The sequence below is a fragment of the Natrix helvetica genome (assembly GCF_964273705.1).
Source record: "Natrix helvetica genome assembly, chromosome: 4".
Taxonomy (NCBI): Eukaryota; Metazoa; Chordata; class Lepidosauria; order Squamata; family Natricidae; genus Natrix; species Natrix helvetica.
In genome coordinates, this window is record NC_138550.1 from 105,395,915 (window position 1) to 105,412,901 (window position 16,987).

General features: G+C 36.3%; 1 protein-coding gene across 2 annotated transcripts in view; it reads left to right on the plus strand.

The window, feature by feature from the left end:
• The window catches only part of CARMIL1 (capping protein regulator and myosin 1 linker 1), a 162,444-nt gene that overhangs the window by 108,261 nt on the left and 37,196 nt on the right, over positions 1-16,987 (plus strand). For both annotated transcript variants that reach the window (XM_081950267.1, XM_081950268.1), the window contains exons 23-29: positions 3,116-3,209; positions 4,038-4,136; positions 4,602-4,730; positions 4,907-5,038; positions 9,300-9,475; positions 10,375-10,462; positions 13,855-14,004. In XM_081950267.1, the coding sequence (XP_081806393.1) occupies positions 3,116-3,209; positions 4,038-4,136; positions 4,602-4,730; positions 4,907-5,038; positions 9,300-9,475; positions 10,375-10,462; positions 13,855-14,004 (868 nt within the window). The remainder of the gene's footprint in view (positions 1-3,115; positions 3,210-4,037; positions 4,137-4,601; positions 4,731-4,906; positions 5,039-9,299; positions 9,476-10,374; positions 10,463-13,854; positions 14,005-16,987) is intronic.

The window sequence follows — 16,987 nt, forward strand, 5'->3', positions numbered from 1 at the left end:
TAGATTTAACTTTAATTAAAACATATTCTTTAACATATATCCCAGCAAAATTATGTACATTGCTCATTATTCTGTTCTTAAAATAAGAAGCATTATCTGTAGAAATAATATTACCCATTCCTAACAACAAATAAGAACAATAACCATTTCATTTGTACAGGTGAAACTCGAAAAATTAGAATATCCTGCAAAAGTTCATTTATTTCAGTAATGCAACTTAAAAGGTGAAACTAATATATGAAATAGACTCATTACATGCAAAGCAAGATAGTTCAAGCTGTGATTTGTCATAATTGTGATGATTATGGCTTACACCTCATGAAAACCCCAAATCCACACTCTCAGAAAATTAGAGTATTGTGAAAAGGTGCAATATTCTAGGCTCAAAGTGTCCCACTCTAATCAGATAATTAAGCCATAACACCTGCAAAGGGTTCCTGAGCCTTTAAATGGTCTCTCAGTCTGGTTCAGTAGGAATCACAATCATGGGAAAGACTGCTGACCTGACAGTTGTGCAGAAAACTATCATTGACACCCTCCATAAGGAGGGAAAGCCTCAAAAGGTAATTGCAAAAGAAATTGGATGTTCTCAAAGTGCTGTATCAAAGCACATTAGTAGAAGGTTATGTGGAAGCGAAAAGTGTGGGAGAAAAAGGTGCACAAGCAGCAGGGATGACTGCAGCCTGGAGAGGATTGTCAGGTAAAGGCCACTCAAAAGTGTTGGGGACTTTCACAAGGAGTGGACTGAGGCTAGAGTCAGTGCATCAAGAGCCACCACACACAGACGGATCCTGGACATGGGCTTCAAATGTCGTATTCCTCTTGCCAAGCCGCTCCTGAACAACAAACAACATCAGAAGCGTCATACCTGGGCTAAAGAAAAACAGATCTGATCTGTTGCTCAGTGGTCCAAAGTCCTCTTTTCTGATGAGAGCAACTTTTGCATCTCATTTGGAAACCAAGGACCCAGAGTATGGAGGAAGAATGGAGAGGCACACACTGCAAGATGCTTGAAGTCCAGTGTGAAGTTTCCACAGTCTGTGTTGATTTGGGGAGCAATGTCATCTGCTGGTGTTGGTCCACTATGCTTCATTAAGTCCAGGGTCAACGCAGCCATCTACCAGGAGATTTTGGAGCACTTCATGCTTCCTTCTGCAGACGAGCTTTATGGGGATGCTGACTTCATTTTCCAGCAGGACTTGGCACCTGCCCACACTGCCAAAAACACCAAAACCTGGTTCAATGACTGTGGGATTACTGTGCTTGATTGGCCAGCAAACTCGCCTGACCTGAACCCCATAGAGCAGTGATGGCGAACATATGGCACGCGTGCCACAGGTGGCACGCGGAACCATTTGTCAGGGAACGCGAGGCGCTGCCCTGTCAGCTGGCCAGCGCGCATGCGGACAGTCCCTGAAACCTTCGGAGCGCTTAAAACGACCCTCCGTGCAAACCGGAAGTCATTTCCGGTTTGCTCGGAGGGTCATTTTAAGCGTTCCGAAGGCTTCAGGGAAGCCTCCAGATGGTTTCTGAAGCCTCCGGAGGGCCTCCTGGGGGGGCGGGGGAGGCTCTTTTCGCCCTCCCCAGGCTCCTATAAAGCCTCTGGAGCCTGGGGAGGGTAAAAAAAGCATGTAAAAATGGGGGGGTCACGCCTGTAGTGCATGCATGCGCACTGGGAGGTCATGCATTGCATTATGGGTGCGGCACGCCCGCACACGACCCCCCTGCGCTCCCCCCACTTGTGGCACGCGAGCCAAAAAAGGTTCGCCATCGCTGCCATAGAGAATCTATGGGGCATTGCCAAGAAAAAGATGACAGACATGAGACCGAACAATGCAGAAGAGCTGAAGGCCGCTATTGAAACATCCTGGTTTTCTATAACACCTCAGCGGTGCCACAGACTGATAGCTTCCATTCTACGCCGCATTGAGGTAGTAATTGCTGCAAAAGGGGCCCAAACCAAGTACTGAGTATGTATGCATGCTTATACTTTTCAGAGGTCTGATATTGTTCTATGTACAATCCTTGTTTTATTGATTGCATGTGATATTCTAATTTTCTGAGATTGTGGATTTGGGGTTTTCATGAGCTGTAAGCCATAATCATCACAATTATGACAAATCATAGCTTGAACTGTCCTGCTTTGTATGTAATGAGTCATATATTAGTTTCACCTTTTAAGTTGCATTACTGAAATCAATGAACTTTTGCACGATATTCTAATTTTTTGAGTTTCACCTGTAATATCAAAATCACTGATATTGGGTTTTTAAAACTGTATTCTTCTTATAGACATCTATACAACAGTGTAAAGAAAACAAAGAGCATTGCCATCTCATGCTGGTTACTTTATTCAATAAAATATGATCTATTGATCGTTATATTACCAGAGCAAAATGCATCAAATATATACTGAGAAATACACTTGAATGCTATGATGGAAATGTTCAAAAGGCACTTTCCAAGGGTATATTGGTTGGATAGCTACTCCTTTAGTAGCTTATGTGAAGTCTTATTTAAACAAGGGTGCATTTTCAAGTTAAACCACAAAAAAATCAACTAGTCTAACTAATTTAATATAACCCAATTTTTAAAATGAGTTAATCATTGTTTTAAATTACCTCCACTTTAAAATATTTTTCAGCAATTTCATTTTCAGATTATATTGGTATTAAAAGCCTAAAGTTAAATAGTTTAGTGGTAAAGCTATAGCACATTTCAGTAGTACTACAGCAAGAGCCAGTATTGAATTTGGATTTGGAAGATTCAAGTTCCAATCCCAAGTCAATCACGGGCCCACTGGGTGACCTCAAGCCATTGCCTCTCAAGCCAATCTCTCTCAGAGAACTGTAATTCTGAACCTAAATTTGGGGGAGATTCTTGCCTGAAAGACAAAGGGAAGGTTATAAAGATATTTAAATGGAGCATTGATTTTTGAGTTTACAGCATTTCATTATAACTTTGATTCAATTGTATTTTAATGTGACAAAAGATAAAACACAAGCTGATTATCATATGTATACATATACAGCAAAAGGATAAGAATACATACAAGAACATGCTAAGTAATTATTTCTTTTGTGCATCTAATTTTTTTGTTTACATTTTTTAAAAGGAACTATACCTTAAGATTCATGCCTATACCTGTGAATGATGCTTCACAAGCACTTAAAACAAATCCTGAGAAAACAGAAGAGGCACTTCAAAAGGTATTTCCTACGTTTATTGATATATGTCAAGTGCAGGGGAAATCAGGAGATTCAGGCAGTTCAAATGAGTATAAATATTTATTGCAAGCTTAAGACCAACTAACAGTCAAAGGAAATGAGCAGAGATAAGAAATGCATTTAAGGTAGACTGGGCTTCAATCTCTTGCAGGCATGCAGGGACTCGTGACTTATGATGTGTTTGACCCCTCCCTCAGGCTGAGCCTGATCATCTCCTACTTATAAATTGAAGTGGACAAATGAAAACAAAGTTGGATTTTCATGACTGCTGAAACAAATTCTCGAATTGTCTTGCTGAAGCCCACACTCACCTACACTTAGGAACAGATAATGAAGAATCACCATGATAATGGAGATGTGTTTCTTCTAAATTAGGCATGGAAAGTGAGAATAGAAGCAGTGACAAAATTATAAACACATGCGGTTTTTTGCTTTGATCTTGCTAAGTTCCTCGGAACATTCTAGCATTAAGCAGATCACTGTGTATTCTTTCTGGAAAATAATATCTTTTGTTGATATAATTAAGTTTTGATAATTAATCTGAAATAAGTGATATAATATAAGTTGCATTGATTTCAGCTAACATTATAAAATAATATACCAAGAATTGAGTTTCAGTCCTTGAAGAAAAACTAAGGCTGTAGTCCAATACTGATGACTTTGAAATCAGAATTACTGAATTCAGTGGAATCTACTTTTGATTATGCAAGCTATATGATTTTATGTTAAGCACTATTTCTATATTAACATGCTTTTCTCACTTAATTTTTAAGATCCAGGCTTGTATCTGACTTTAATTTCTGCTCTTAGATAGAAAATTATTTGCTTCGAAATCATGAGACCCGAAAATATCTACAAGAGCAAGCATACAGACTACAGCAGAGCATAGTTACTAGCACGACACAACAGGTACCAGTTGTTTACTCTTTTTATGATTAATAAAATTTTCAGTGGTTGGATTCAGAGGTGCCCTTCCATTCACAGGAGAGGTTTGCATTTTGAAAAGGCATCCCATAAATAACATAGGATAACGGCAATTCTTATAGATTTCCCCAGGTAGCCTTCTCTGCTACTTCCCTGGACTGCCAAAAGACCCTCAACTCTATGGAAATGGGAGGAATCATGAGGGAATCATGTTATATATTTCAAAAAATAGGTCCTGTAATATTTCTCTGTAATGAATAACAAGAAGTAGTAGAAAGAAGTCAGAACCTCATAAATACGTGAACATATATTATTTGGTTATATATTTGAATGTGCAATCTCCCAAGGCATCTAAGAGATTTATTCATTGTTATTGTATCTGTTAGCTTTATCTCCTTTTTCTATGTGTGTGTTCATATTTCTTTCCTTTCCCATTTTATTCTTGTGTAGATGATAGACAGAATATGTGTCAAAGTACAAGATCATCTCAACTCTTTAAGAAATTGTGGAATTGACACAATACAAGAGGATTTGAAATCAGCTGAAAGACTCATGAAGGATGCTAAGAATTCTAAAACAGTAAGAGATCGCAGATATTTATAATGCTAGGGTTCTAATGCCATTAGAATAAGTAATACTATTAAAACTTCTACTTCTAAAGTTTTCAGAATTTAAACAAGTACATTAAATCTGTGCTTGTTCAGTTAAGCCATGGTAGATATTAATAGTAGCTCTGTTATGTGTATTTTTTACAGTTATTACCAAACCTGTATCATCTTGGTGGAGCTTCATGGGCAGGAGCAAATGGTTCATTATCCAATCCAATTCAGGAGATCCTAGAATCTATGGCTGGGGAAGTTACAAAGGTTGTTGATGATCAGCTCAAGGTATTAATGAGTAAAAAATCCTAAATTAGGATTTATCCTAAAATGAAATGTGGGGAGTATTCTAAAGAGGAAGGGAACCAACATAGTTTTCCTTTATCTGTCATGGATAACCTGTAGGCTAAATGCAGAACATCATAGCCAACCCTGCTGCTCCAAGGTTATACCATAGAAATTTGGCAGCACAATTTATTTACATTTTAGTAATTAAAAAAACGAAAGAGAACAAAATGTCTTAAGATTCTGGTAGTTTAATGCACCTATTTTTCTTCTTTAAACCTAACCTCTCACTCAACAACAACAAAAATTCCCTTTAAAATATGGTTGTCCAATCTTTTGGCTTACTTGGGGCCCATTGAGTGAAGAGGAATTATCTTTCATATAAAATATAGTTAATTTATATAAATCGTGTAATACAAGTAGTTCTCGACTTACAACCATTCATTTAGTGACTATTTGAAGTTACAATGACACGGAAAAAGTGACTTATCACTGTTTTTTGCACTTACAACCTTTGCAGCATCCTCATGGTCACATCAAAATTCAGACACTTGACAACTGACTCATATTTGCAACAATTGCAGCGTCCCAAGGTCATGTGATAACCTTTTATGACCTTCTGACAAGCAAAATCAATGGGGAAGCCAGAGTCATTTAACAACCATGTTAACAACTGCAGTGATTCACTGAACAACTATGGCAAGAAAGATCATAAAATTGGGTAAAAGTCACTTAACTACCATCTCACTTAGCAACAGAACTTTTGGGCTCAATTGCAGTTGTAAGTCAAGGACTACATGTAATGTTAAAAGTTTATAATCTTGTGCTGCTGCATTACTAGCTGTCCAGGGCCGCACGTGGCCCATGAGCCTCAGGTGGGAAACGCCTGCTTTAAAAGATAAATAATAAAAGCACATTTTTCCTGCTTTAAATTCTGCCCCTGAAGAAAAAGGATAAAAATATTGGTCCCAATAGGATTATCACAAAGTTGACCAAGCTTTTTATTGTAAAGCTGTCACCTCTAATGTGCAATAGACTTTCAAATGTGATGACAATATGGTGAATTGTAACTTCAAAACACACCCAATTGAAAGTTACCTATCCTTTGATGGGTTTATTATTACCATAGAGACCTAAGCCCATAGATTGAAACTTGTATACCATTTCTAGGAGTCTGGTGGGTCCTGCTTACCCATTCAAGATGGTTAAGATATGATGCCAGTTTTTATTGTCCAAGGTGCTAGACAAGGTCAGGTGCTGCCCATTATGCTGGCCCTAACTTGTATTTGGGCAATTTCTGTCACAACATGTGCAATTTTCCAACATTTCCTTGTCTATCTTAATAAAGCCTCTAGGTCTATATTTTTGAAGACTAAGATTTCATCTTGTCTCTCAGTTCAGTCTACCACACCTGGCTCTTTGTAGGAATCTGATAAGCAGTTCTTTATAACTTTGCTTCCTATTTTTAGAATAGCTTTTCACCCTAACTTCTAAGTTTTCATAAAGGGAAGTCACTCTTGTCAAGCCAATTGAGTACAAACTTAGTACTAAAGGATATTATTGAATTCTCTTAACAGTCTTTATAATTTGTTTTGTAATTTTGGATTTCAAAACACAGTGCACATGGTGTTATAAATGGCATACTTCTTTTTTTTAATATTTTTTTATTTTTAATTTTCAAAACAAACACAACACATCCTTCTTTACATTCGTGCATCTCTTCCACAGTCAACAAACATAATTCATATTAACTCAAGTATTTTAACTCAGATATTTACACATGTTACCATCATCATACCTCCATTTTCATTTCACTATAATTGTTTAAACGTCCATCATAAAATATACCAAGATTTAATACATAACCACATATTGGCATTTCATTTACTATTTCTAAAATCCTCCAATAACACTGAATCCTTATATCCTATTCTAGCTAAACATCCATAATATTTAATAACAAAGTTTTCTAATCCTCCTTTCCAAATCACTGTTTACAATTTACATCCTGTTTCCTTATGTTGTACCCATACATATATATACATTGTTATCATTATCCCTCCTTTATTTGACTATATCCTGTATCATAACATTTTCCCCCTAATAATCAAGACTTAACTGTATCTAACTTAGTTCTTTTTTATTAACCTTTATATATAATCCAAAAGGATTTCTAATCTTCCTTTCATGGGTACCATTCAATATTCATATCCAATTATTACTTATCATAACACTATACATTGTATATATTATTATCATTATCAATTATTTAACTATATCTATTGTCACTAAATTTCACTAAGTTTAACTAGTTTTAAATTATACTCTTCCATCTATCAACCTGTATCTTTCCAGTAGCAAAAGAGTCTCATATCTTTTGCCATTTGTGGTGTCAGTCCTCTAATCATCTCCTTAATCAACTTTGTATGGACTCCTTGTCAGCGTTCTAAATACCATGTATGAAATCAATCAGAAACCAAGGCAGAATCATCCTTAAAGTTCCAATTTAATCATACAGGCATGTTAGCACATCTGTGGAATTCCAACTCTGATTTTCTTCCTGGAATTCCACCCAGTTGAAAGTTCATGATCTTATCCCCACACCCATAATCCATCACATGGTCCAATCCTTTTTTTCCACGCTGGCATCTACACCCCTCTGCTTCCGGTCAGGTGTCAAGGTGCGGAGACAAAAGATGACCTTGAGCTTCTAGAAAGAATGACAACAAAACATTCCATAATTCTACTCCTTTCTATTCCCCCTCCCAACTACTACACTAATGAAACAGCATAGGAAAATAATAGAAAGTGTGGCAGGCCAAAGATCCTAAAAGGAACATAACTACAGGCCTGACACTCCTCTTAGCAACTCCTTGCTTTTAAAATCTCTCATGTAATTTTGATGCCCTTCTTCTGTTTCCTTAATCCGCTTATCTTTAATTGTCGATGGTGTTATCATTTATTTCTTCTTTTGTATCTTGCCATCTGGGGTAAATTTCCCCTCCATTTAATTCCTCTTTCAGTATTCCACTCTTTCCATTTTTAGAGACAAACCAATCACCATAAATGGTATCAGCAATTTTAATTTCTTTATATTCATTTTCCTCTTTGATTTTTAGGATTTTAACCACCACTTTTTCCATTTGATAAGCATCTCCAACTTCTTCATCATATTTTACTGTTAGATATTCTAAGTCTTCCAACTTCTTCTCTATCCTCTCATATGTGTTTGATAATTTCTGTATTTCTGAGAATATCTTTTGCAGACTTAAATTTTCTTTCTGCTGTTGAAATTGTGCCATTATCTCCAGCTAACAAACACTGCTGCTCTAGCTCGGAAGGTTTTAACAAGATTAAACATAGATTCACAATAACGTTTCATTTTCACCTTTCTCTGGTTAAAGATATACTTCAAAGGGACATCTGTATGCTTTTCTTCTTATCACTCTCTATAAACAAACAGTGAGACCTTGGAGTGCCAAGCCAGGATAATCAGTGAGAAAAGTAAGAGAGTTTTGTTTCCAATACACAAACCACCAGCCTCCGAGTAACAGTGTTATTGTTGCAATCTTCTTCGTTTCTTTTCGTATCTTTTTTGTATTTCAAGTTTTAAAAAATCAGATTCTTGAATGAGTTAGAAGAACACTCACAGTATAATGAAAGAGGAGAATTTTAGTCCATAAGTTACAAAGGATAATAAAAGAAAAAAAAATAGAAAAAGAAAACTTAATCCATTCGTTTTAAAAGGCTTGCATAAATTCCATCCATGATGATAGCATTTAAAAAGTAAGATAACCCACTGTCCAAAACCATTCCAAATTTCATTCTGCCGCTTATTTCTTCTGTTCTCCAATTTAAATTAGTTTTAAGTTTTTTATAGGCAGTCTCTTTTAAAACGGTAAAAATTCCTCACCAGCTAGAAACACTTTCTCTTTCTGTATCCTTCCGTTTTGGAGCCGCCCCAACTTCATCAGCCTAATGGCTAGATTTTTTGTTGCCGGCTTGAAGAACTTCTCTTGGATCGATCAGGGGCTTTGCGATGTCCCTGAGATCAGCAAGACATATTCTTCTTGTTCACCGTCTCTGCAGGACAGTTTAGGTCTATTTGGACCACCCAGGGCAAAAGTATCGACAGCGATCTCAGAGCATTGAGATCGTGTGTCGTCTCGTCGTGACATTGGCTCCTCCTCTCCTATAAATGACATACTTCTGTGGTTCCTGCAGAAGAAAAATTAAGTTTGCTTCCCATTGCTTTCTCCTGCAGACACTGCTTGAGTCAATGGTAGATGCAGCTGAAAACCTGTGTCCAAGTGCAATTAAGAAAGCGCATCTAAGGCAAGACTTGATTGAGGCATGTACTGAAAAAATTTCCATTCCTCGGACCTTTGTTAAAAATGTCCTTTTGGAGCAGTCGGGAATGGATATCCTTAATAAAATTAGGTGAGTGTATAACTTAATTATAATTTTATTTTTTAATTATGATTTTTTGAAAGCAAATTAAAATACTAAAGGTCATGAGAGGGAGAGATATTTCCATTACTCACTAAGAGTCAAACTGGATTCATGAGAGTTTAATTCTAAACAACACTTTTTATTAACAAGGAGTTGTTATAATTTTTTCTGGGTAAATTGCATGTATTTGTACCATGTGGTCATAGTATGGCTTTTTGTTCATTTAAATACTACTACTGAAACAAATGGATAATTGTGTGTCGTCGTCGTCCCCCCCCCCAATTTAATAGTCGGAATCTCACCAAGAAAATGAAGTACTTAAGCTATTGCTGATGTAAATGCAAGTAATTCAATTCAGTTTAGGTTGTTTGCTCATTGTATATTAAAATAATTTGCAATCATAAAATAATGAGTGATAATAATATAGCAGTACTTTATTTTCCTGTACAAATAAATGACTATGAAAAGAGGAATGAAATATATTTAGGATTTAATCCTTAATATATTTAGATTTTATAAGCAGCCTAGCTTCTGTTAGAGTTGGCAGCTGTAAAAAGTTTAATGAAATAAATGAATTGAAAAAAAGGTGAATGCATCAGATTTATTAAAGTGATTGTAGCATATGTTTTATCATGTGCTGTAGCTTACATTCATTGATCACCCTTGTGTTTTAAACCTCAATATCATTTGGTGAGACTTAATGCAACATTCTTTTTCTCTTCTCTAAGATTGATAATTATTTTTGAAATTTTTATATGTTATTTGAATATTCCTATATATTTGAGACAACCAAGGATATCTATCTAATGCATACATAATATAACCTGCAATATACATTTTCTACTGTAAATTCATATTTTGTATTCTCATTTTCCATTTTTGCATAGTGAAGTAAAGCTGACAGTTGCTTCGTTTCTCTCAGATCGAATAGTAGATGAGATCCTTGATGCTCTGTCTCATTGTCATCATAAACTGGTATGCATTTATACAAGCTCATATATTTAAGTTGATTCTACAGTTCAGTATGATTTGTTTGCTTCAGTACACTCATCTGCTCTATTTAAGAAGAATGCCTATATAGATCTATCTGTATCTTTCTATTTACACTGAATGAGATAGCTACACTGAATGTAATAACATAAGAAGGTGAATCCTATGAAAAATTAGTTTATCTTGATGTCAAACTGACACAAGCTGAAATATCCCTTTAATATTTCCTGACAAATTTAATAGGTTACTGGTCAAAGCTAAACATGGTCAAGTTGATACATTGGATTTCAGAAAAACTGATACTAATAAAAAATGCAAAACTGCTAATATAGAAGGCAAGTTTGGAAGAGCAAATTCTGGATTGTTAATCTCATTAAAGCATAAATAAATGCAATGTACAATCATAGTGTTAGTTACAGAATGAGTTACAGTGGTTTCCACCAAGGTCCTCTGTTCTGGCAGGAACAGAGATTGGTCGAAGGGTCTGACAGCTTCCTATAAAAGGGCTGCTGTCAGACTGAACCTTCGCCGGATTGTACATAGTTGCTACTGACTTAATAAAGAGCTGTTTTTGCCTAAGCCTGAGTGTGCCTTTCCTTTACCCGATCTAACACATAGCACTGGAGTCAAGGTTATATTCACGCACATGAAAAAGATCTCAGAAACCTAATTGATTTTAAGCAGCACAAAAATTAATTAACCATTATAGTATACAGTATATAAAAATATATTAATGCAATTTTAGGCTGCATTACTAGAAGGGTTTCTAAATGTTAGGGAGTAATAGTTTTATACTTGTAATTTTGGATTATATACTTTAGAAAAGATGACTATATATCCAACATGCAGGTAATAAGGAGAAGATCAGTTGTACAGAAAAGAAATGTTATGACTTCCGGTTCCGGCTGCGGATCGCGACGGGCAAGCTTTGCTCGCCCCGCGCACTCCTGGTGGGCTCCCCACTGATCCGGGGGGCACAGGACGCCCTGGAGGGGCTCCTGCCGAGGGGGCGGCGTAGCGGGGGACCACCTGTGTCGGCGGCTGGGGGGGCTCCCCGCATCGCCCAGGCACCGGGAGGCAAGAGGGGAGGCGCCGCGGCGTCTTCGCGATGAGGCAGCTGGGAGAAAGCAAGATTTGAAGGACGCAGCTGCTGTGCGGTGAGGTGGAAACTTCCCCCCGTTCCCTTGTTCGACTGAAGGAAAAAATAATAATAATTGCCAGCTCTTTAGAATTAACTTTCAACTTGATTTGGAGAAGTGTGATTGGAGGGAGGGGGATTTCTCCCCCCCCTTGGACAAGCGGCTTTAAACAGTTTTGCTCTCTGCTCCCAGAGGAGGAGGGGGGGAGCCATGCAACGAAATCACGCTCATAGCAAAGGCAGATTGTGGACTGCAATTGTGTAAATGAGGTCATGATCTGAAAACTTTGAAAACTTTTGGTCTTTGCCTTCTGATCCCAGAGCTGGCAGGGCAAGATGGCACACTTCCGTCATCTTCATAGACACTGAAACTTGACTCCACCCATAGAAGTTTAAGGCATCTTGTCTTTGTCTCCGTGACACTCAGATAAATCTCTTGCTACATTTTACTCTGCTTGGAACAAAGGACTTTATTGCTTTATTGCCAGGAGCTGAAACCAGAAAAGGTTCCTATCTGCTTGGACTCCCTGCCTCGTAACCTCACTTGGCGATTTTCCTCCCTAATTGTTTCCTCTCTGTACTGACATTGTTATCTCTTTGCTTATTACACTGCCACCCAAAAGACCACCCCCGGGGAAGCCGGGATTTGCTGTCTCCGCCCCAACATCTTCAGCGTCCAGCCCCAGTGGACAACAGACATTAACTTCTTTGCTCCAGCCCAAGCCTTCTGAGGTGGACTTTCAGCGGATGTTCCAACAACTCTTAAAGGGGCAGGAGGATTTAAAAAACCAACTAAAGGAGATGAATGAGCAGCTTAGAGAGAACGAAGACCGGGCGATTAACAACTCACAGAGACTGGATCTTTTGGAGGAGGGGACGGCTGAGATGAGGGGGGAGGTGAGGGGAGTGCAGAAAGGGAACCAAGAGCTTGAGAACCATCAGATAAAAACGGAATTTGAAAGAATGTCCTTTTTCCTTAGATTTCAAAATGTGGTTGAGGCTGATGATGAAGATCTAAGGGACATTATGACAAACTTATTGGCAGAATACATTAAAAAAGACAAACAACAGATGGGGTGGGACATGGACCTGGTTTATAGAGTAAACTCAGCATATGCCAGAACACACAATGTTCCAAGGGAGGTACATATTAAATTTCTCAGAAAGACCACAAGAGATGAGATTCTGAGTGCACAATGGGGGCAAGTATTAAAATACCAAGATAGAGAAATAGCCATTCTGAAACAGATCCCTAAGAAAGTGAGAGATAAAAGAAAAAATTATTCGCTACTAGCGAAGAAATTATACCAGAAAGGGGTGTGGTTTCGATGGCTGATGCCAGAAGGTATGCTAATATTCTGGGAGGACACGAGAGTTAGAATCAACACAACCACAGAGGCTCAGGCCTTCATGGAAAAAAATAAAGTCCTCTTAGACAAATTTGCTGACATTGCACAGGACATACAGGACACGGGAGGTGCCGGAGCTCTGCTGGAGGGGGGAGAAGGGGCAACATCGAGAAAACTCAGATCACAAAAATGAACAAGAAAACCTGTTTGATGTAAAATGATTGAAATTATTTGAAGATAAAAGTTTATATGCTGACAAAGTACCACTAATTAGTAATAATCTAATGTATTACTAAATGAAAAGTATGAGAACGGGGGGGGCACTTCCTGCATACTGTAACTGCCAAAATTTGCAACCTATTCCACCACCCTTTTCCTTGTTTATTTTTTTAAAAAAAACAATAAAATTTTGTTTAAAAAAAAAAGAAATGTTATGAAGAAGTTGATAAATTACAGAAAAGTTTTGAGTTTAGGATATAAGCATTTTTAGGATATAAGCATATACCTGAACATCTGTAGCATGGAACTGTTTTAAACTTGTTTTCAGAAAGCTGAGAAGATAGGATTGGGTTAAGTTACATGAGCCCTGAGTTCAAATGGGAGAAGCTTCTTGTAAGAACAATATGACAGCGATGGTTTATGGCAATTGCTCTGCTTTGCTAGAAGCCATTGAAATTTGAACAACCCTGCTTTGCAAATAACTCTTAATTCTGAATTCCAAAGCATCCAACAAGGTGTCAGATAAATGGTCTTCAAGCCCATCTCATTTTTGTAGCAGGTTAATTGTACGTCTAATTACGCTTGTATTCATTGGTAACTTTTATTTAGAAATATTTATTATCGATATTTCTGTTTTATAAAGAATGCTTTCACTATAACCTTTCCTCTAGGCTGATCATTTGACCAGGCGAGGTAAACCATTGCCTCACCAGGAATCATTGGACATTGAGTTAGCAGAGGAAAAATCTACTAAACGATCTATCATTACAGTTGAGGAGCTAACTGAACTGGAACGCTTTGAAGACCTAGATACATGTATGGTAAGACATCTGTAATCCTTGACTAAATCTCTTAAACTTTCTAGCTCATTCAGACACCCACTTTTCATCGGAAATATACTATAGCAATTATAAAAAATGTTATAGGTAAATAGATGATAACATTGTTTTCATATTTACTTTCCTAAATGTTTTTGATATTTGGTACATTGCCATTTATCATACATCTGAATGTTGACATCTTAGTATTGATTGCCTCCAGAAATTAGTTCATATTATTTTCTGTATATGTTGATTTAAGTGGACCTAACTTTTTGTATGTTAATAAAAGTTATCACCCAAATATTGGTAATTTTTTATTAGAAATTCTTATAAATCCTAACTTTGGTTATTTTTTTAATTCAAGCATGCTGTATGTTCTTGCTCATAATACTAAGTGAATTAAACTTTATGGATGTTTTAACCTTGGTAGTAATTCACAATAAGAAACATATGAATCTTAGATTTTGGAGCTCATTAGGGAACTTCCCCAAAAATTAATATTAAAAATAATTTTAATACAGTAGTAATATAACATTATTCTTGTCATAAATCTATGACAAGAATAATGTTATATTAAATATATTAGCTATAAATTGAATTAAGTTTATCTTTAATCTTGGTCCTGCCATTTTTTTTATCCTGGGTTCACCTACTACTTGGAATAAATAACAATCAAATGAGGGCTTTAGCCTTCATATTTTCCTACAGATATCTGCTATATTTTATAGAAATCTATCATAATAAAACTGTTAGCTGTTAAGGTGCCATGAAATTCATGTACAGTTTTTTGTGCTAAATATTGCAAACTAAGATGTTATCTGTATAAAACAGAACTGAAATAAAATAATCAAAAGTAATTATGCAGATAGTATAAACTGTGTGTACTGTGCTGCTGATGGGTTTGGTATCTACTACTAATTATCTGTAAACAAAGACACATCATTGTTGTTCCTTATGGCTACTATATTCATAAATCAGAAGTGTATGTGTACACTAGTATATTAGATTTTTCACAAAAGAATTAAGTACGTTGTAAAAAAATCCAGAATATAGGAAACGTTCCAACAACCTGACTAAATGTGATTTCCTCCCTCCTTCCCATCTTTCCTTCCTTCCCTCCTTCTTTTTCTTTCTTTCTTTCTTTCTTTCTTTCTTTCTTTCTTTCTTTCTTTCTTTCTTTCTTTCTTTCGTTCTATAGATTTTTATTTGACAATGAATAAATGTTAGTTTGAACACAAAGTGCTTGACAAACTTCATATTAAATAGATTTTATTTCTATTTATACTTTTTAGCCACTATTTGTTATTCTAGTAGGGAATGTTTTATTTCCAATGTATTCTTGAGTTCACCCTTTTTTCCCCCAAGACATATGTATGAAAAGGAGAGCACAGCAATTGTTTGATAAAGCACCCTGCCAATCTTTTTTGGTTAATAGTTATATACTGGGAAAATATCATACGTACCTTCAATGCAAAATGACTGTTAGGGAAAAATAATCAATTATACAATATGAATTCACTGAAAGTTACCTAAGTCAGCTATTTTATAGTATATTCCTATTTATGCTACTCTTGACTTTTTTCAGAGTACCAATGGTCCTCAACTTACAATGGTTCATTTAATGACTATTCAAATTTACAATGCCACTGAAAAAAATAACTCACGACAGTTTTTCACACTTATGACCCCTTGCAGCATCCCCTTGTGATCATGTGATCAACATTCAAACACTTGGTCACTGACTCAATTATGACAGTTGCAGTATCCTGTGGTCATGTGATCACCTTTCCCAACTTTCTGACAAGCAAAGTCAATGGGGAAGCCAGATTCATTTAACCATGTTCCTAATTTAATACCTTGGTAATTCACTTAACAACTGTGGCAAGAAGGGTTGTAAATGGGGCAAAATGCAATTAACATCTGTCTTGCTTAGGAACAGAAATTTTGAGCTCAATGGTGGTCAGACGTCAAAGACTATCTATATAAGGGGCATGTACAAGAAAAGCATTGGACTGTAGAAATCCTAATTATTCTTATTGGATCCATCTAAGGCTTTGAAACATTTCTTCAAAAAATGAAAAGGATGATAATGTTCTGCTTTCCAACGTTCCAACTTTTTTAATTTTAACATTTTTATTACTTAAAAGTGGTTTTTCACTTTTGCACCTCAGATTTAGAAACAATTGAAAAACAAAATTTGATTACTAACAGGAGAAATTTCCTGCAGTGTTTCTAAAGCTAAAGTGGAATGATTTAATAGATCTAATGCCAAGGAAGCTTTGTTTTATAGCTTTATACATTGCATTTTTAAAAAATACATTGCCTAGCTTTCTTCATAATTAGTGTTATTTGTGATTAGAAAGGCCTTGTTTAAACTGAGGATTATTGAGACCAAGCCAGTTTTTTTGGAGGCTTCATTCTACATACTAAAATAGGTTGTTTGCCATTCAATTTTGTATCAGAATTCTACAGTTCATTTACTTTGGCTGCAACATTAAATCATACGAATAAAATATGACTTTTTGTTCTTTCTTTTTGCTGTAAATATGTATCTTTAGGCAAGATACAGGTGAAACTCAAAAAATTAGAATATCCTGCAAAAGTTCATTTATTTCAGTAATTCAATTTTAAAAGTGAAACTAATATATCAGATAGACTCATTACATGCAAAGCAAGATAGTTCAAGCCGTGATTTGTCATAATTGTGATGATTATGGCTTACACCTCATGAAAACCCCAAATCCACAATCTCAGAAAATTAGAATATTGTGAAAAGGTGCAATATTCTAGGCTCAAAGTGTTCCACTCTAATCAGCTAATTAATCCATAACACCTGCAAAGGGTCCCTGAGCCTTTAAATGGTCTCTCAGTCTGGTTCAGTAGGAATCACAATCTTGGAAAAGACTGCTGACCTGACAACTGTGCTGAAAACCATCATTGACACCCTCCATAAGGAGGGAAAGCCTCAAAAGGTGTTCCCAAA